The 21212-nt window shown below is 36.6% G+C and overlaps 2 protein-coding genes across 2 annotated transcripts; both read right to left on the bottom strand.

The window, feature by feature from the left end:
• Window positions 1-1840: 1840 nt before the first annotated feature.
• Window positions 1841-16941, bottom strand: LOC125660713 (talin-2-like). Its single transcript, XM_056146843.1, has 8 exons — window positions 16935-16941; window positions 16443-16592; window positions 15151-15255; window positions 12169-12291; window positions 10116-10234; window positions 4348-4530; window positions 3696-3821; window positions 1841-2826 (listed from the first exon to the last, which is right to left on the bottom strand). The coding sequence occupies exons 1-8, from the start codon at window positions 16939-16941 to the stop codon at window positions 2737-2739; spliced, it is 903 nt and encodes a 300-aa protein (XP_056002818.1). The 3' UTR covers window positions 1841-2736.
• A 145-nt stretch (window positions 16942-17086) lies between these two features.
• Window positions 17087-20064, bottom strand: LOC125661144 (uncharacterized). The gene is made up of 2 exons (XM_048893023.2): window positions 20027-20064; window positions 17087-19767 (listed from the first exon to the last, which is right to left on the bottom strand). The coding sequence occupies exon 2, from the start codon at window positions 19735-19737 to the stop codon at window positions 18070-18072; it is 1668 nt and encodes a 555-aa protein (XP_048748980.2). The 5' UTR covers window positions 19738-19767; window positions 20027-20064; the 3' UTR covers window positions 17087-18069.
• Between the last annotated feature and the right edge of the window lie 1148 nt (window positions 20065-21212).

The raw sequence follows: 21212 nt of genomic DNA, 5'->3' as shown, positions 1-21212 counted from the left end.
CCTCCATATATTCTCAAAACAGACTAATTTCAACAACATGTCAAATTTCTCAAAAACTGACGAAAATCAAAATCCTTGCAATATCTTCAATTTCCATACAGACATTATAAAACAAAATGATCGTCACTTGAAAATGGTGGGAGTACTTAGCCGGACAAATTATGTACCCTGCATTAAACAATAATTTTCAAATAAAGGTCCCAAAATCCTGCAAGAGAGGTTGAAATGGATAAACATTGCAACATGATCTCGAGTGATCCACAAAGAATCTACCTAGCAAGTTTCAGCTTGATAGGTGAAGAGAAATGCAATTAGAACCAGAAAACCCAGAACAGACAGACGGACGTACAAACATCACTGTACCATAATACGTTTCTCCCAAAAATCGATCACTGTTCGTTATCTTCATCTTTCGTAAGGTATTATGTTCTAAGTGACCTTGACCTTCTAGACTGACCTTGCTTCCAAATTCCCAGTCCCAAGGAATGAAGTACGATCAATTTCCGATGAAAAGTTTCGGTTTTCAAAAAATTTGATGGGTTTCACATGAAAAACTCTTAAATTAATTAACATTTACCAGTTCAAAGTGGCCTTGACCTTTCCAAAATGTCCTTGAGAGACTTGGGTCCAAAACTACTCGTCTCATGGAGCGTCTGTGGTCAATTAAATGTCTAATGAAATGTTTGGGGGATACGAGTTCGGACAGAAGGACTTATAAGCACAGACACGACAGCAACTAAATGCCCCCCCCCCCCCTGAAATTATTCAGGGAGGATAAGAATGACAGCACTGGTTAATAATGCATAAATTTATTGTCATCTTTTGTAACACTTCAATACAAAGTTAAGCGTCCAGATTAAAATCTTTGATATGCAGTTCATGTGTTTTCGTCACATCTAGTTTACAAGTATGAAGCAGAATTTTACAGACATACACACAGAAAGTTCATGCTAGGTTCTTTACGGTTCAGTGGCTACAACATAAGGAGTCTATATCAACGAGATACCAGTCAATATATCACGTATAACGATATACCAGTCAAAATATCACGTATAACGATATACCAGTCAATATATCACGTATAACGATATACCAGTCAATATATCACGTACAACGATATACCGATCAATATATTACGTATAATGAGATACCAGTCAATATATAACGTATAACGATATACCAGTCAATATATCAGACACCCAAGCTATTGACCTTTTGACCCCCCCTCAGTCGCATTTCATGATATACTGTCAATTCAAGTCCTCACTGCTATACAAAATTGGAAACATTCAAAGCCTGGGTCCCCTTTTGGTTGTATGATACAAGTACAGTTAAACCTCGTCATCTCAAAGTCGATGGAACACGAACTAAATTCATCAAGATATCCGAGGATTCAAGATATTGAGAGATAAATACTTAAAACATAAGTGTTTGGGACTTCTAAATCACTTTAACGTGTCCATATTCGAGATATCGGTGTTCGAGATATTGAAATCCAACTGTATCTTTAACCTGTATGTAACTAATGAGAAAATTCCTCTACAGATATCATGTATTGAACATGCGGTAGTTACATCACGTAAAACTTATACGGTACCAATTTTGATGCACCAGATGCACATTTCGACAAATAATGTCTCTTCAGTGATGCACGTCTCAGAATAAACTCGGCTAATGATGCATCATGGGATATACAGTTCATGTATAAAACTGTACGATAGGTAGTGTAGAATGAGAGGTTAACATAAGAGTCTAGCAGACCTATGAGTAGGTGATATAAATGTATGTCTGTCCGGCACTGGTTAGTATACAGGAGAAGACTAGCTTGTGAAATAAATACTTGGTATTACTCGTCATAAAGCCATAAAATAAAAATGTCATCCATAAATGTCTATTGTTAACACAAAGTAAAACTAGCAAAATAAACACCCAGGCCTAGTGTTTCTATAGCAACAGCTAACAAAATAAACACCCAGGCCTAGTGTTTCTATAGCAACAGCAAACAAAAAAATTATGGTTCACACTCATTCCAAAAAATGAGGGAGGATTACTCCATGATGTTAGTATATAGGTATTGATACATAATGTTATTATTTGTACATACGTCTCACATCACATGCAGTGTCAGCAACATTATTTATTTCATTACAGAGTTGTATAGCGAATCCACAAAAATATGGTTTTCAAGTGAAAGTGGTATTAAAAATTCATATATTAATATTGCATAATAATTCTATTATTTTAAACACACATATATCACAAATTTTGTGTTACAATATACACACTATGCTATGACAATTCCATTTGATAAAGATGTACCATTAAGACAGGCCTCATGTATTCTATCTATTCTGAGTAGAAGGTGTTCTCTTAATATTTCTTGTTTAACAATTTCTTAAAATAGAATGTTCTACAATGCTGGTATCACTCCTCCCACATGTTACATCATGTCTATAAATAACATGTCTATAAATACTAGGAGATGTCATCTTTGTATCTGATCCCTGTTTACTATTTCCATTCAACCATGGTATGCAGTCAAGCACACCTCTTATCTCTCTTAACAAAAAACCAATCTGCTAAAACGCTTTCCTGATCCAAAACACACCCCAGATCCCATTCACTGGAACGTTTGTCTTCATGGTCTTGTTTTGACCCGAACATTAGACATGGAAGCCATTATGAAATCACAATACATTTGACAGGCAATATGCGTATACACTTGAAGCTGAAGAGTTAGAATGGTGAAGAAGAGTCGTTGTCCTGGGGGTTGTCTTTATACCGCTGCTTCCGGAACTTAGCCAGCTTCTCTCGGGCTTCGATCCACTATCTCTCTTTCCGTAACATCTCTTGGATTTGTAATTCCTGTCAAATTCATAAGGAGTGAAAAAGGTTATGCAAGAAAAATCTAGATGATGAGGACAAAGCATATAAACAGACTAAGGTGTAGCGTGTAATCCAACATGGCCCTCGTGAAAATATAGAGTTGTGTTGATTTTGTTATTGGGAATTATAAAGTTGAGTTGATTTCTCTCTTGGGAATTACAGAGTTGAGTTGATTTTTCTATTGGGAATTACAGAGTTGAGTTTTCTATTAGGAATTACAGAGTTGAGTTGATTTTTCTATTGGAAATTACAGAGTTGAGTTGATTTTTCTATTGGGAATTACAGAGTTGAGTTTTCTATTAGGAATTACAGAGTTGAGTTGATTTTTCTATTGAGAATTACAGAAATGAGTTGATTTTTCTATTGGGAATTACAGAGTTGAGTTCATTTTTCTATTGGGAATTACAGAGTTGATTTTTCTATTGAGAATTACAGAGTAGAGTTGATTTTTCTATTAGGAATTACAGAGTTGAGTTGATTTTTCTATTGAGAATTACAGAGTTGAGTACATAATCAATATGTAGCCACTCAAATGAAAACAGATTACAATCTTTTTTGGCCACAATGAATGATAAATTGAATGAAAATTATTGCAACTTTCCGGTTAACCATAGATTATGTCAAGCCACGAAACATTTACATTCAATGTCTGAACTCCCTAATACAAAATTTATCCTCACAACAAGCCTGTTTTCAGTTGAGCTAGCTTAAAAATATAAATACAAACTACATGTATATACAATCATAATCTTGAATACTGAAGTGAGACAATCAATAGAATGAGAAGACCAGATATAGGTCAGGCTGACCTGTTTAATGCCGCCCACTTCACGGGAATCCACTGCCACGTCTACATCATCTTCATCTCGCTGTTTGTCCTGCTTTGCGGCCTTCACCAGGACCTCTGTCGCTCGCTTGACGGCGTTCCCAGCAGCCTACAGAGGAAGTACACAGAAAAATGAGGTTAAAATTAATAACGACCATTCAGTCAGTGTCCAATATTTGCCAAGGGAAATAACTCTGAATTTAATCAAACTGTATCACAAGTTGACTTGGAGCCTCTCTAGACTGTGGCATGAAGGGATTTTATTTTTAATACCGTGTCTGTATTTTTAACGAGTCCAAAAGCTTACACAGTTTCCGTTTTCTAATTAGTTAAAAAATCTCTTTGAGCCTGTCATGGTGATGCTGTTTGGTTCCAATCATTGACAGGTAACACTGAACGATATGTCTATCACAAAGGAAACATTGGGAGACAAAAACGAAAATCCAGATAATTTACTTAATACAATGCATCAACACTGAATACTGTCTGACAACAAAGACTGAACGAAATAGTGGAGAAAAGGAAATCAAGAGTTTCCCCATAAAAATAATTCTGTTTTTATTCTATAAGTAACTGTAAACAATATGTAGTATGTAAGCATGTAGACAGGATATCCGTAATGGACTCCTACTTACCTGAAGTCGCTTCATGGCAACCGAGTCCGGGTCAGCCTTGACCCTACAGGCCACTAACAGATGGGCTGTTGACCCCGCAACCTCTTTCGCTGAGGCAATCAGCCGCTCCTCCGTGGCGTGACCCTGAACCATGGCATTGGCTGACTCGCATAAGCTGTGTGTCGCTGCTGTCACCATTTTGGCCTGTCAGTGAAATTTTAGTTCATTAGAAGTGGAAGTGTGCTCAACTCCCTCAAATTGACAAATAATCTGCTGGAAACGTGGAAACCTAGGGTGTATTTACACTAAACACACGACTACAAGATTTTCATGTAAAGCAATACTGTTGTGTTAACTAAACAATGAATATGATGAGCTGTCATGTAACTAATGACTGAGATAGACTGTTGTGGTTCTGCTCATCGTTTACGAGTTGTGTATGGTGTAAATAATGGAAACATTCACTAGCCTAATGTACTGAGATCAGACATTCACTAGTCTCGCATACTGAGATCAAACATTTACTAGTCTTGTATACTGAGGTCAAACATTCGATAGTGTCACATACTGAGATCAAACATTTACTAGTCTATCATACTGAAATCAGACATTCACTAGTCTATCATACTGAGATCAGACATTCACTTGTCTATCATACTGAGATCAGAAATTCACTAGTCTATCATACTGAGATCAAACATTTACTAGTCTATCATACTGAGATCAGACATTCACTAGTCTATCATACTGAGATCAGACATTCACTAGTCTATCATACTGAGATCATACATTCACTAGTCTATCATACTGAGATCAGACATTCACTAGTCTCATATACTGAGATCAGACATTCACTAGTCTCGCATACTGAGAACAGACATTTACTAGTCTCGTTTACTGAGATTCGAAATTCACTAGTCTCATATACTGAGATCAGAAATTCACTAGTCTTGCATAATGAGATGAGACTTGTGGATCTCATTGACATACTGAGATTAGACTTGTGCGTCTCGTTGACGTACTGAGATGAGACTTGTGTATCTCGGGTGAGACTTACCGCTGATATGAGTCCTTCTGGCCACTGTCCATCGTCGTCCAGAATCTGGGATTTGTGGTACGTGGCACCAATCTGTGTTTACAGAAAAATGTAGAGTCAGCATATTTCTCTCATCACAGATTTCACATGGATTAACAATCAGCTTTTCTACACAATGATTTCACATGGATTAACAAATAGTTTTTCTACACAATGAGTTCACATACATTAACAATCAGCTTTTCTACACAATGATTTCAAATGGATTAACAATCAGCTTTTCTACACAATTATTTCAAATGGATTAACAATAATCTTCTCTATCCAACCACTGGATGTTTTTTGTCATAATTTGATGAAACTTCCGTAAAAGTATAAGATCTCATTTATTCTATATTATACTATATACGTCTCATCAATAGCTGTTCTAGGTATGTCGTGTGTTAATAGTTTGGTTGCATATTGTAGTTTTGAAATAAATACTTTACAAATAAATATTTTATAGATAAATACTTAATAAATAAATACTTTATAAATAATTACTTAGATCTTAGAGGTGTTGATAGTGTGTGTAATTGTCTACATTAAGGGCACGTTGCATACACGTTTTCCAATATTCATGAGAGTACGTAAGTACATGTATATACACCATACACCCGTCACCGGAAGGAAATGATTAATGAAATCACATGATACACCGTACATCTAAATCTCACAGAAAGATACTAATTTTGCTAAAAGTGTGTTCGTACAATAACTGTACAACTTATTACGCTATACGACAAACTTCATAGATGTAATACAGATCGGGATCTTAGACCCGTTTTACCTCTTCCTGTTCTCTCTGAATCTGTCAATAGGAGGGCAATATAAACAATCTCTTCAGCGACATTAACCATTTCACAGAGAACTCTTTAGATTAGATCTCTTCAGCGACGTTAACCATTTCACAGAAAACTCTTACATTAGATCTCTTCAGCGACATTAACCATTTCACAGAAAACTTATACATTAGCAATCAAATAACAAACTTTTCACGGTGATATTTTCTTTTCACTTTTATTTGTCAGAAAAAGAAAAATATGAACATTACAATATAATATTGGTCGTGTAACATTTTGTAATAAAGCTATAAATGTGAATATAACTGGTGATTACAAGCTTTTAATTGCACGTGGATATGTACTAAAGTCTAGAGGCATTTATCTGTTTACAAGTATCTGTAGTCAATGTGAATAATGAAGTCTAGAGGCATTTATCTGTTTACAAGTATCTGTAGTCAATGTGAATAATAAAGTCTAAAGGCATTTATCTGTTTACAAGTATCTGTAGTCAATGTGAATAATAAAGTCTAGAGCCATTGATCTGTTTACAAGTATCTGTAGTCAAGGTGAATAATAAAGTCTAGAGCCATTGACCTATTTACAATTATCTACAGGGGCTTTCCAATGACAATAAAAAGAAAATATTATCCAGAAGAGAGTGGTCCATTTACTGTAAAAAAAATTATCTACCAATTATTTAAGGGAATAACAATTATCTACCAATTATTCACAGGGGCTTTCCACTGATAAGCAAAGTAAAAATTATCTACCAATTATCTACAGGGGCTTTACACTGATAAGCAAAGTAAAAATTATCTAAAGGGCTTTCCGATGATAAGCAAAGTAAAAATTATCTACCAATTATTTAGAGGTTTCCAATGACAACAAAGAAGAATCATTATCAGGTCTACAAATTGTCAAGAGAGATTTTCCATTAACAATCAAGAGAAAAATTATCTACAAATTGTCAAGATGAATTTCCATTGACAATCAAGAGAAATATTATCTACAAATTGTCAATAAGGATTTCCATTAACAATCAAGAGAAAAATTATCTACAAATTATCTACAGAGGCTTTCCACCGATAAGCAAGGGAATGATTATCTACAAATAAATTTAGAGAAATTTCCCATTGCCCAACAGTTCTACCATATCTTGGAGGTTCCACGCATCAATTTCTCTGCATTTTAACAAACTTAGAGCACAACAAAGTCACACAGAAACAAAACATGTTTGAGATGAACAGCAAAACAAGATAGGGGACACAAGATTAACAGCAAAACAAGGTGGGGCCACACCCTCACTGTGATTCATTCCTGAAAAAAGACTCTTGTCATCTTTATTAGGACCACGGTGTCACTACTGAGGATTTTCTTTATTTTTTTTCCATTACGTTTTTGTCAGCAATCTTTCTGGTTAGATCCAAAGACTATCATTGAACTCAATCAAAATTTGAACTCTTGTGTTATATTTAAGTAGAAATATTAGCATTGTGTTGAGAAGCCAAGATTTCTGTTGAAACTAAAGTCTGAGATTTTACATCAATTTTGAATGCTCAAATAAAAGAAAACTCAAACCTTATTTTAAGATTTTTGAGATATTCACATCAGGTTTGTCAGCCTTGACTCCCCAGTCTAAAGCAGTCACAATTCTGACGGCTTCCAAGAGATGATATGTGTAACAAACAACTGATCAGGCCAGGAGGTTATAACAGTTTTTAGCATGTTTTCATACTCAACCTGCGTGGTCTAAATCATGCTCATACTCAAAAGGGAAGGACATATAACTTATCAAATCATTCAAACGATTGATTAAATATTATTCAACGTCCCTCTCGAGAATCTTTCACTCATATGGAGATGTCACCACTGCCGGTGAAGGGCTGTAAAATTTAGGCCTATGCTCGGCGCTTATGGTGACTGAGCAGGGAGGGATCTTTATCATTCCACACATGCTGTGACACGGGACCTCAGTTTTTGCAGTCTCATCTGAAGTACAGACCCATTTAGTCGCCTCTTACGACAAGCAAGGCGTACTGAGGACCTATTCTAACCCAGATCCCCACAGGATTATTCAAATGAAGTAATATGCTCAACATTTTTGAGTTTGTTTCGAAGCTTACTCAAGAGTTCTATACTTAAAACACAAACATGGAGTTTAAGTAAGAGTATGGTAAAACTTTTACAACCTCAAGGCCAGGTGTGCAATAAAAATAGGGGAGGGTTAACTAAAACATGAATGTGCTATCAAAAAGATAACTCAAGAATTCAGAGACTGGCACAAATCTGGCAGCAAATTCTTCCATAGATTGTGGTATTACTTCCAACTCTGTTCTCTAATATCATGTCTGGATAAAACCTACTCCTAAAATATCCTATCTGGATAAAATCTACTCCTAAAATATTCTTTCTGGATAAAACTTACTCCTAAAATATCCTATCTGGATAAAATCTACTCCTAAAATATCCTTTCTGGATAAAATCTACTCCTATAACATCCTATCTGGATAAAATAGACTCCTTTAATATGCTATCTGGATAAAATCGACTCTTATAACATCCTATCTGGATAAAATCTACTCCTAAAATATCCTGTCTGGATAAAATCGACTGTCTATTGAGGCCTTACAGTTTATATATTGAGATACAATACATTGATACAGACAGTGATCATACTATATATATATACCAGTACACTGCAAAAATAAAACCGACACCTCAATGTTGATATCTGTCTACCTCTTAAATCTCCATTTGAATGAATTTGCTTAACCTTTGATGATAAAATAATACAAGATTTGTTTTTTCTTTCATAGAGAATCAGGTAATTAAATTTTTGAAAACATTTACAGCTGAAATCCAAAGTTTTGTACTCAGCTCAGTTGTTGAAAGAAAACAAAACAAATGTGGCTATTAGATTAAGAGGTTAAAAATACACAAGGTGAAATAGCCATATAATAACATGTCAAAGCGAAGCGCATTGGTTGCTAAGACAACGAGATTTACATCTTTGCGCGTGCGAACCTGAAAAGTTAGAAGAGCATGCACATGTTCAATACACAGAAACATTAGCACAAAGGTTCATCATTAGAAACAGATAGGGTTTGTTTTTATCTGGACAAAACGATGGACACACCTACCATCTATAAGACTGTCTCGTCACAGACATCAATGACAGTTACAGAAACATTAAAACATGCAACAGCACAGAGAACTTCTATAATGAGCGCTGATTGTCAGTCACTGTATTAAGTCATAGATTTACCATGCACTCTATCTCTGAGAAATCTACTTGCATTTTGTTAAAAGAGTACATCTAAGCAGAGGATAGCTTTTGACGGCTACAGCTCTCAAAGAGTTGTATTTTTTCTTCTTCAAAGCAATGACATGCCTAAATGATGATCAATTTCTGTTAGGAGTCCACATGCCTTGTTTTTTTTTCTCTCTCTCTCTCAGTATCGTGTACAGAAAAGTTTTTAAACACATCTAGACTTATAGACCAAGAGTCTACCATTCAGAAACACCCCCTCCCCCCAAATTTCACACAACTGTTAGTCACATAAGTTAACCCGGACATGTGTCATTATGACTACCTACAGCACAGATCAATATAAAGTTCCTGAAGTTAACCCGGACATATGTCATTATGACTACCTACAGTACAGTTCAATATAAAGTTACAGAAGTTAACCTGGACATGTGTCATTATGACTACCTACAGTACAGTTCAATATAAAGTTACAGAAGTTAACCCGCACATGTGTCATTATGACTACCTACAGTACAGTTCAATATGAAGTTCCTGAAGTTAACCCGGACATGTGTGATACCTACAGTACAGTTCAATATGAAGTTCCTGAAGTTAACCAAGACATGTGTCATTATGACTACCTACAGTACAGTTCAATATCAAGTTCCTGAAGAGTTACCTTTCCTTGAGCCACCAGTTCTCGTTGCGCAGATCTCACTAAAGCAGCAGTGGCTGAGGCAATGGACTTGGCAGCTTCCAAAATTTGTTCATCAAAGTTCAAGCTCATATCAGCTTCCTGTGATAAGAGAAGTTCATCAATATGATCAGCATAAAGCACGTTTTAAAAATTCGGTGAAAGCTAGAACCTAGATTCATCTCGTGTACATAGTTCTAAGTTGTAACAATCTACCTTTATTGATTTAAAGTACCTATATTGATTTAAAGTACAATTCTGATTGCCCCAAAATAACCCATAATACTCAAAAAGAATCAATACCCCCCCCCCAGTGATTTCATTTTTTTAACCACCAATCTAAACGTCATGGACCTCCATTCACTCTTCATCAATAATCAATAATCAGCAAATCAAACTCCAGTCAACAGTTTCAGTCAACACCATCATTCGTCAACATAATCTTCAGTCAACACAACCCTCAGTGAACACTGCCTTCAGTCAACAATACTGTCCACTATAGGTACTCCATTGCTAACTGTAGTTTGATGAGTTAAAGTATTGACACAATCCCTTTACTACAGTCATATTTCACAATCGATCAATGCCAACCTTCTTAAACTCGGCAATAAAACTGTCCTTCTCAAATGTTGGTAGAATATCTCCATCCAGTTACTACCTCCTGGAAAAAAATCCCCAGCTGCTTTTGCAAACACTATTCCGAACAACTCTTTCCCGTCTGCAGGTGTGTAAGCTATGATGTTGACATGTCTGATATTTGGTGGGAATTTAAATCACTCACCAAATATATCAAACATATCTCACCAGAGCTCACCAAGTCACTCCATCTCCCAAATTCATCCACCAGGTCAATTACTCCATCTCCCAAATTCATCCACTGGGTCCATTACTCCATCTCCCAAATTCATCCACTGGGTCCATTACTCCATCTCCTAAATTCATCCACTGCTGCATATCTCTCCAATTATCCTCACTAAGTCTATAAATACTCTAACATCTAAACTCTACAGCTAGCCTCATTAAATGCCTTGTGTTTACTTAAAGAAATCCAACATTTTAGGCCTGCATCAATTCTCTACTAATTAACAGAATACACCCATGCCTTATCCAATCAAAAGCCATTTTTAAGGGAAGTTATCCACACTTGAGACATCTGATTATTCATCAGACGTGAACATTTCTGTTGTGATCAGGACTAGTTGTCCCTACACTAAAATACATCAGCCCAACACCACTCATCAGAAGTCCCCACAATCGCTGTCGGTCAATCTCCTAAGTCACCTACAATGACTGATTGTTTTCAAGAAGGAAAATCTAATACATGCTTAGTAAACACTTTCAATCACCACATCCCTAACAAAGCTCTGTTAATAACGGTCTGCGAGTCAAATGTCTAGATGTTTGTTTTTAGCAAGGTTATCCCAAAAAGTTCTAAAATTATAGACATCACTTTCGACATGCGCTCGACATTTTATTTTTAAATTTCTGGCGTCAAAATCTAACTGTCCTTTAATCATATTCTTGCCTTTTCTCGCAGGCAGAACAAGAGAACTGAGACACATGGCATGGTTCTGACTTGCAACACTTTGAGACCTTCCCTACTCATTTTGGAGTTTTCAAGATGCTCCCTACCTTGTCCTTTTTTCAGTTGTGAGTTACATTTTGAGATGCTTCCTACCTTGGCCTTTTTGCATGGTTTGAGTTGCAAATTAGATTTTGAGATGCTCCCTACCTTGGCCTTTTTGCTTGGTTTGTGTTGTGAGTTAAATTTTGGCCCTTTTGCATGGTTTGAGTTGTGAGTTACATTTCGAGATGTTCCCTACCTTGGCTTTTTAGGTGGTTTGAGTTGTGAGTTACATTTTGAGATGTTCCCTACCTTGGCTTTTTTGCATGGTTTGAGTTGTGAGTTACATTTTGAGATGTTCCCTATCTTGGCTTTTTAGGTGGTTTGAGTTGTGAGTTACATTTCGAGATGTTCTCTACCTTGGCTTTTTAGTTGGTTTGAGTGGTGAGTTACGTTTTGAGATGCTCCCTATCTTTGCCTTTTTGCGTGGTTTGAGTTGTGAGAGTTTCTGTGCAGCAGCCTCTATTGACTTGGCAGCTGTCAGAAGTTCACTCTCTGCTATCACTGTGGGGTCCTCTGGGTCAACCCAATCTGTGTCTAGTAACACATAGCAAAATAATCAAAGGCATGAAAGTACTGCCAGTAATAAATCAGCTCATAGTCCTGTGACTACTGGTAGTATATATGCAGCAATAGCAATGTATGACATGAGGACGACTCAAAAATACATACCAGAACTATTTGTATATTGATAATGGTGTAAACCTTATGTGTTCTGATGTAGATATGATTCTAATCACCCCCATCCTCCCTTAATTCAAGATAAATTCTGTATAATATGAAGTATTTTGGCCCTCCCCAAAGATACTCCACATGAATTTTCAAATATTTTGTTACATTTCTGAAGACAGACCTGACTGCAAAGAAAATGTTACACATTTGTTCAATAAAAGTATGAATATATTTTGATAAGTTTCGTTTAAAAATAATATGAATATATTCAGATAAGTTTCATTTAACAATAGTTCCTGGAAAAATGGTGAGACCTTCATACAGCTCTCGAATCTTTTCTGCATCAGAATTATTCAAGTTTGCAATGCGATGAGATCAAATCTTTTTCAAATGAGTGAGATGCATTTATTCACATTTACATTCACATACATCATACAAAGCATGCGGAAACTAAACATTTCATAACATTCCAACTCTGCAATAACAATTCCAAAAATAAATATAACTGCACAAGATATGTGTTCTATTCTATAGCAGGGTAACGTCAAAATTCCATCAAAATAACTACAGAATTTTCAGAAGGATTCGGTACCTATAAATAATATAAAACAGGGTCAATATTGAGTAGCAAGTGGGATTATAATTATTGATATTGAACGGTAGATACATCATTCAGATTTACATGATGAAATATGGATTGATGAGCATGAGTACTACAATCAGAATGCATGATGGTCTGTATAAATGAATTCCGAACTAACAGGATATTATTAACAGTAATGGGTTTAAAACTTCAAACATTAAACATTGCACTTGTGTAAAAACAAATTATGTATATTCAGGAAGTCTGACTCATCCACTTCATTCTCCACAACAAAAGTCATTGTATTTGTCTCTGACAACATCTATAGACTGTAGGCTGTATAACAACACTGATACTTCACATGCTTCAACACTGACTCACGGCTACCGCGTGGAGATGTGGTCACTGACTCGCGACTACTGCATGGAGATGTGGTCACTCACATCTACGCGTGGAGATGCAGTCACCGACTCGCGGCTACCATGTGTAGATGTGGTCAGTTTCGGCTCGAAAGGACCACAACTGTGGATTTCAAAACATTTTTGTGGCTAGTTTTCCAAGCAGCAAAATAATATTTAGGATACTTTATCATTATAAATATAGACTTTGATTAAGAAATATCATCAGAATATGATATCGATATATTTCATAAAACCGTTCTCCTCTCCGCTGGTCTCTATAGACATGCTGATATGGGGTGGAATACACAGTCATACAACGTCGAACTCTACTCAGTAACTTGCACTTTATATGTTCTGTAAGGTCAAACAATAAGATTGAACGTCAAGGTCAGAGAGACTACAATGTTTGGAGATACAAGTATTAATTCTAACCAGATTGTTAGTTATGTGACGTGTCTGGAACCTAAGTTGGGTTCTGGGCTGTAAAACAGCTGCAACAACATTGAAAGACTCGAGGGTTAATTTTCAAAAGATCTAAAAAAAAAAAAAAAAAAAAAAAAAAAAAAAAACCTTAATACTATTGTTGTACACTTTCGTCTTTTTTTCAAACTTCAATTTTACTCAGGAAATTTATTTAAAACATTCATAAATTGCTTTCAATGTCAGTGCAGCACATATATTCCTATCCTACAATGAAAGCATTCCTTGTTCAGCTGTTGCCATGGTTACCTGACAGAATATGGGACCATCGAATCTCTTTGGACGCTGATCAAAAAACAAAGTTTCATCAGTTTCATTATGAAGGCAAATTTTTCATTGGAGAGTAATCTCCCCTTATGTGACCAAGATGAACAATGCAGAAAATACGGCATGCAGACAGGGACAAAACATACACAGGTTGTACTCCAGAAACAATGTGGCTCCCGACAGATTTCTCATAGTGCAACATGATTATTCTCTTGACTACACATTCCGTTTTCGTATTAACCAGTCAAATATAAGCATATATATATATATATATATATATATATATATATATATATATATATATATATATATGAATATGATATAGATAAATTATCCCAGAATCTTCTATTATATTCTTCATACTTGTGCACAGACAAAATACTGAATACATTTTTTCTCCTCAAATATGCCAGTAATAATTTTCCTATTTAGAAGAGAAGAACATCTTCAACAAATTTATATCATCTGGGTTGAACAACCCCTAGCTCCATTCTGATTGGTTGAACAACCCCTAGCTCCATTCTGATTGGTTGCTTTCCACATGGTGCTTTCCTATAAACATTTCCTGATAAACAAGACATTAGACAGAATACACGCAAATAAAACAAAGCAAACATGACATAGGGGTTACCACACACTTTCTTCTCCCGCAACTTGGCTCACTAAAACAGAAGGAATCACAGCTTATCACTTATATACTATGGGACACGTCTTCACAAAACATCGTGCCATTCTAACCTTTTTCTGAAGTACTATGAAATCTAAGTTCAGTGACCCCCCCCCCCTTTTCAAGTAATTGGCTACTACTAGTGCATACTTCAACATTAGCATATGGAAATACAATTGACAGGTTATATAGTATAAAGATGCCATCCCCAGCACATTAATAAGTATAGCAGGCAGATGCTGCAGTAATAATAATTGTATATTTATATTTGTTGACTATACATCACATCCCCCTTGTTGGTTACAGAGACAAGCGGAGTTACGTACCTTTAATGAGTTCGGCACAGTGGACAATGTCCTGTACGGACGTAGCCACTTGTCTGGACACTGCTGCCAGTGTCTGTTTGCCTCCTGAGTAGGCTTTTGAACCACCTGTAAATTAAATATTGAATGTCATTAAGTCAACTTCCCTTCTTTCTCAAAGTCTAAATCTCTCAGTAAAATGATCAATGGAATTCACATTCTGAGTCTTGGAACTGCATATCAGATAATAAGAAAGGACTTTCTTCAAATCTTAACATAAATAAGGTGACAACATGCTCAAGTCCAAAATTTCAGGATCCACCTCTGTATTGTGCTTTGAGTGTAGGGGTGAATCAATATATCGATATTTTGAACTCTACCGGTATATGCCTGTCCTGCGATATACCATACGGTGTTTCGACGATACGATACGGTATAATGTCGGGTTTAAAATAACCCTTTTAATAGTGTGCTTTAAGTGATGCGGCCTGTAACACTTACCGTGCTGACACACCCCTATTTGAGTGACGCGGCCTGTAACACTTACCGTGTTGACACACCCCTATTTGAGTGACGCGGCCTGTAACACTTACCGTGTTGACACACCCCTATTTGAGTGACGCGGCCTGTAACACTTACCCTGCTGCCACACCCCTATTTGAGTGACGCGGCCTGTAACACTTACCGTGCTGATTTCCTCCGGAAGGTCTTTGTACACCACAGCACAGTTTTTACCCGCCTGTATCGTCTTCTGACGGATTTTTTGTAGTCTCCGCCGTGCCTACTGTCCCTTAAAAGAGGGATATATTGGATTTTTTGGGATACCAGAATTACATCTATTTGCAGTTTTAATTTATATAGACCACACAACTTGGGAAAATTTGCATTTAAGACGATTCAATGTGGACCAGCTACAATTGGAAATAACTTGTCTTTATTTTCTGTGTATTCTTAAATAAAACTTTTGATCTTTATGACACCCCGAGCCCCTTTAATTGAATCGACTTGAATTTGCACTACTTGCAGATAGGTGCATATCAATATGATTAATCAGGGCACTCTTGTTATTAAGACGATTTTTCCTTTAATTCTCACATATAACTGTCATCTCCTATTGTGTCCCAAACCTTCCTCCGGGGACCAAATAGTCAACAAACTTGAATCTGCACTTCCTAAGGATGCTTGCTAATTGATATATTTAATCAACGACAACCAAAAACTTCGATTGAAATATTTCACCTGAGCCTTTGGCACAGGTGACCTAATAAAACTGTTCTTATTATAAATGCAAGTACATCATATCATTACATAATTACTGGTAAATGTTGTTGTTATAATTTTGGCTATATGTATATGAATATCAGCCTGGACTAGCTCAGTGGCTAGAACACCTGAATAATAATCTGGGGACTCGGGCTTGTTTACAGGTCGAGCTATACATTTTTCCTTCCCCTCACATTGACATCCTGGCCTGGAGATTATAAAACGTTCACTGTACTCATACTCAACCGTATTTGTTTTGAGTCAAGTCTGAGCAAGTTCAAAATATACTCGAAAAATCTTGAGCATGTACTCCATTTGAGTGTGAGAATGGTTTTATAAATGTTTTATAACCTTCACTTTTGAATATGAGTACGATTTAGAGCACAGAGTTTGAGTATGAAAACGCGTTCAAAAAAGTTATAACCCCCAGGCCCAGTCTAGTCAAATCATGGATATTGGTCTTTATGTTTATATCACCGGACTATTAAATCAGGGGTCTCGGGTTTGATTCTCGTTTGAGCAATAAATGTCCCCCTTCCAATTACCTTGCATATTTATACCACAGACAATTCTTGATAATTCAGTTTAACATGATAACACTTTATCTGTGTTTGTTTTGTAGGACGGTGGAGATTTGGTTACTTGCTGTGACGTTATTGATGGTAGACAGAAGACTGTGACGTTGGATCTGAAGCTCTGTGATAAAGACCGGGTGTTTAGAGTTACTCTCTGTTACATTACTACAAATCTAAGTAAGTACTCAGTAATATTGTAAGACTGAATTCTAAATTATGTTTATCTATAATATACGCATTAAACATTGTACACATATTGATAGAGACAAGTAACACAGTATATCGATAGAAAACTAGTAATACAATGAAATTAGTTCACAGAATATTGTATATAGATATATAACAAATAACACAGTCAAATTAGACAATTAGAAAATTGTATAGAGATAGATAACTAGTAGCACAGTCAAATTAGTCTACAAAAGATTCTATATAGATAACCAGTAACACAGCCAAATTAGTCCACACAAGATTGTATATAGATATATAATTAGTAACACAGTCAAATTAGTCCACAAAAGACTGAATATAGATAACTAGTAAAACAGTCAAAGTAGTCCACAACATATTGTATAGAGATAGATAAGTAGTAACGTTGTCAAATTAGTCCATAAAAAATTGTATATAGATAACTAGTAACACAGTCAAATTAGTCCACAAAAGATTGTATAGAGATAGATAACTAGTAGCACAGTCAAATTAGTCTACATAGATTGTATATAGATAGATAACTAGTAGCACAGTTAAATTTGTCCACATAGATTGTATAGAGATTAATAACTAATAACACAGTCAAATTAGTGCACAAAAGATTGTACATATATAAATAACTAGTAACACAGTCAAATAAGTAAGTAATGTACTAAAATTAATATTGCACCACTAAATATACTAATACATATATTGCAAGATATAATTAAAAAACAGCAGTGATAGACCAATGTTCAATCAGTTAAACTCAGAATCACAAGTGCATGTTAAGTACACATCACAGACACGTATATGTAATGTACACAGGTATGTGATTAACAAGCAGTTCTAACCAAAACACTGGTGTAAATAACACTGTTTTTAGATAGGTAATTAACACTGTAGAGATGTATATTTAACACTGTGCTGATAAATATAGGATTTTCCTCACTTTAGCAGTGTCACACTCAGCCACAAAAAGGCTGTCTCTGATGTCCACACATAAACCGAATGGACGGCGTAAATCACAGTGAATGTAACGGAGGAACTGTCCGTCCTGATCTAGGATGTGGATACACTGATTTTCACTGTCTGCTGTCAGGATGTGACTCTGGCTGTCTGTAGTTATGCCGACTGGAGTAAATGATTGCTCGGTATTAGAAGGATGACCAGTGTATCTAAATCGGAGTTTCCCTGACTGATTGACCACCACTACTGTTCTAGCTGACCAGTCAGCCACACATATATCCAGGTTCCTGTTCTCACTGATGAATTTATAGCTATAGCCAGATGAATAGAGAGGACGACCCTGATCATCAAACTGAATGTTTTGTTTCTCTTTGGAGCCGGAGTAACGCACGACTTTGGATTGTTTGAGATAAACACTGACCATGGTAACTAGGATATCATCGGAGGCGGAACTGCAGACATAGTGGGGTACCCAGTCCTGTAGTGTGCTGACAGTCCGTATCTTTTTATTCTTTACTAGTCTAACCGAATCATAGTCAGTATAAACAAGATCTCCGTCCCGTGTCACTGCTATGTCCCGCGGTGTGTCCCCTGACTTGGTTTGTATTGATGTCAGTAGTTTACTCTGGAGGTTGAGCAGCTTCATGGTGTTGTTATTCCCGCATGTCCAGACTTGATCTTCACTCAGACAGCTAACACTGTATAGTCCGCTATACCCAGTGTCTATGATGGCGGCGAGGCGCGGTTCATCAAGCAGTGGTTTAACTAGAGGAGACGATACAGCTTCTGCTAACTTCACTGTGCCTCCATGTTCTGTGTTAATGGATAATGGCGACAGACAACCAAACATTTCCCGGAGTTGGTCTGTGTTTATTTTCTGAGGAGTAGAACTCGGTAATGTAACTCGGATTTCAGGCGGTAATGTTCTAAATTCGGAATTCCTGGATTTGTAATTAGAGATTAAGGAGACGTCATTTGATTTTAGTATTGATTTCAAGTCGGAAATGATCTGTCTGAGTTCAGTAATTATCTGTGTTATTTCATCTGCATTTTTATACAGGGTGAATAGGTGCTTGTTTTTCATCTCCTGAATTTCAGATTTCCGCTGTTTGACAATGGCGTTGATCTCCCGCTCTAAGAGTTCACCTTCCTCTTCCGCAGCTGTTTTTAATTTCCCGTAATATGTTTCTATGTCGGCTCTTTCGGTTTGGACATCGTACGTCATTTCTTCATATCGGGGATAAATTCTGGTTTCGAGTTCCTCTAAATCTTTTTGTAAACTTTGTGTTTTAACGCTCAATTTTTCCGGAAATTCTGATAACTTGTGACCTTCGTGTTTACCTGAGGAGACGCATTTAATACAGACATGAATGTCACAATTCTCGCAGTGAAGTTCGCAGGGTTTTTCGGCGTGTTCGGGACATTTGGGGTAGTTTGGAGTAGACTTTCTTTGTAAATAGGGCATGACATTGTGCCTTTCAAACGAACCAGAGAGGTGCTCCCCAACACAGGCCTTACATAGATTTATATTACAAACTTCACAATGACTCTGTAAGGGGACAGTCTCACAGAGGTCACACAGTAGGACTTGCTGAATACTGCGCCGGGGATGCATTTCTTACACCGGGATCACACGAGTAGTTTACTGTCAATAAAAAGGGGGATCTTAATAAAATATTTTAACAGATCAAAATAATTAATCAGGTATAATTACAGTATGTTATAATACACTGCGGTCATTAATTTCATATTTCAAGTAAAATTGTAAGTATAAGGCATCGATATACCCCTCCGAATTCTTTGAAATCTTTTATCTAAGTGATCTGATATATCTTATTGATCACAGAAATATCTATATTATCGACACTACAATGACAGAATGCGTATATATAATTTTGTCTAACCTGAAAATCCAACATGGCCTCTCTCCTCGTTCGACCTGCCGTCTAGTCCCGTGATTAAATACATGCGTGGCGTTTCGGCCTGCATACACTAGTATGTGTTATCACCTGTTTGAATGGTTTAAAGTTTATTTGATCTAATTAATGTTGGGTATCTGTGTCAACATTTAAGTCAGAAGATATAATTTGCTCTCATCCAAAATACTTGATGAAAGATGAAGATAACGAACAGTGATCAATCTCAAAACTCCTACAAGCAATACAAAATAGATAGTTGGGCAAAGACGGACCCCGGACATACCAGAGGTGGGATCAAGTGCTTAGGAGGAGTAAGTACCCCCTGTCGACCGGTTACACCCACCGTGAACCCTATATCCTGATCAGGTAAACCATCAGAAAATATGATTAAATAAGATATTCATAGGATGAGTAATGTTTATGACATTCTCCGTTTATAGTGAAAGTTAACCCTGTAGGTCACGAATAATCTTGCATTCCTGGTACAAAAACGCAGAACGAAAGGGAGAACGGAACGGAACGGAATGTGAGTTTTAGAATGATTAATGTACTTTCGACAACCTTAGAATCGGATAAATACGCTTTACTTTCAATAACATCGAATTTCAGGAATTTGTTTACAAGTGGTAAAACCGTTTTTTCTAAATATCTGCAACGTAGATTGATTAAGCTCAGACAAGTGTTTGTTTACGTTTACAGCGCGGTCCATAGTCGTGTAATTTCGGCATTTACATGTGTTAGCGAGTAACGACACCAGGTGGCTGATTTATAGGGCAGGGGGTCCGGTACCTCCTCGTTTTAGAGCAACGATTTACAAAATAATGTAAATAAAACTCGAGATTTGGCATCCAAAATGGCTGAGTATTTTAGCTAATACTTGACTTTCTAATGTGCTTACCGCCGCGGTAGTTTTAAGTTTAGATCGTTATGAGGAGTTATGAGTTTGATCACTGTTCGTTATCTTCACCTTTCATCGTTCGCCCCGCATGCGAAAGGCCAGGGTTCGAATCCAAACTGTGACAGATCTAAGTCGCTAAGACAGGTAGACATTTCCATCGCCAAACATTCGGTTTCAGGTGTGAATGGTACGAGTCCTCGGCCATGACCTTAAAATTGGATGGCCCGTGTCACAGAATGTGTGGCACGCTGAAGAACACTTAATGTTCAATGA

The sequence above is a fragment of the Ostrea edulis genome, chromosome 8, assembly GCF_947568905.1.
Source record: "Ostrea edulis chromosome 8, xbOstEdul1.1, whole genome shotgun sequence".
In the NCBI taxonomy this organism is placed as follows: domain Eukaryota; kingdom Metazoa; phylum Mollusca; class Bivalvia; order Ostreida; family Ostreidae; genus Ostrea; species Ostrea edulis.
The sequence above is the reverse complement of the archived record's forward strand: the minus strand, read 5'-3'. Positions and strand labels throughout refer to the sequence as shown.

Bases quoted from the DNA above. Each gene is read 5' to 3' on its own strand.
- LOC125660713 (XM_056146843.1), bottom strand. The intron at 12,292-15,150 runs GTACGTAACTCC...ATGTGTTACTAG, and splicing joins CTGTGCCGAACTCATTAAAG to ACACAGATTGGGTTGACCCA. The intron at 4,531-10,115 runs GTAACTCTTCAG...TTTCACTGACAG, and splicing joins AACTGGTGGCTCAAGGAAAG to GCCAAAATGGTGACAGCAGC.
- LOC125661144 (XM_048893023.2), bottom strand. From the start codon at position 19,737: ATGCATCCCCGGCGCAGTATTCAGCAAGTCCTACTGTGTGACCTCTGT.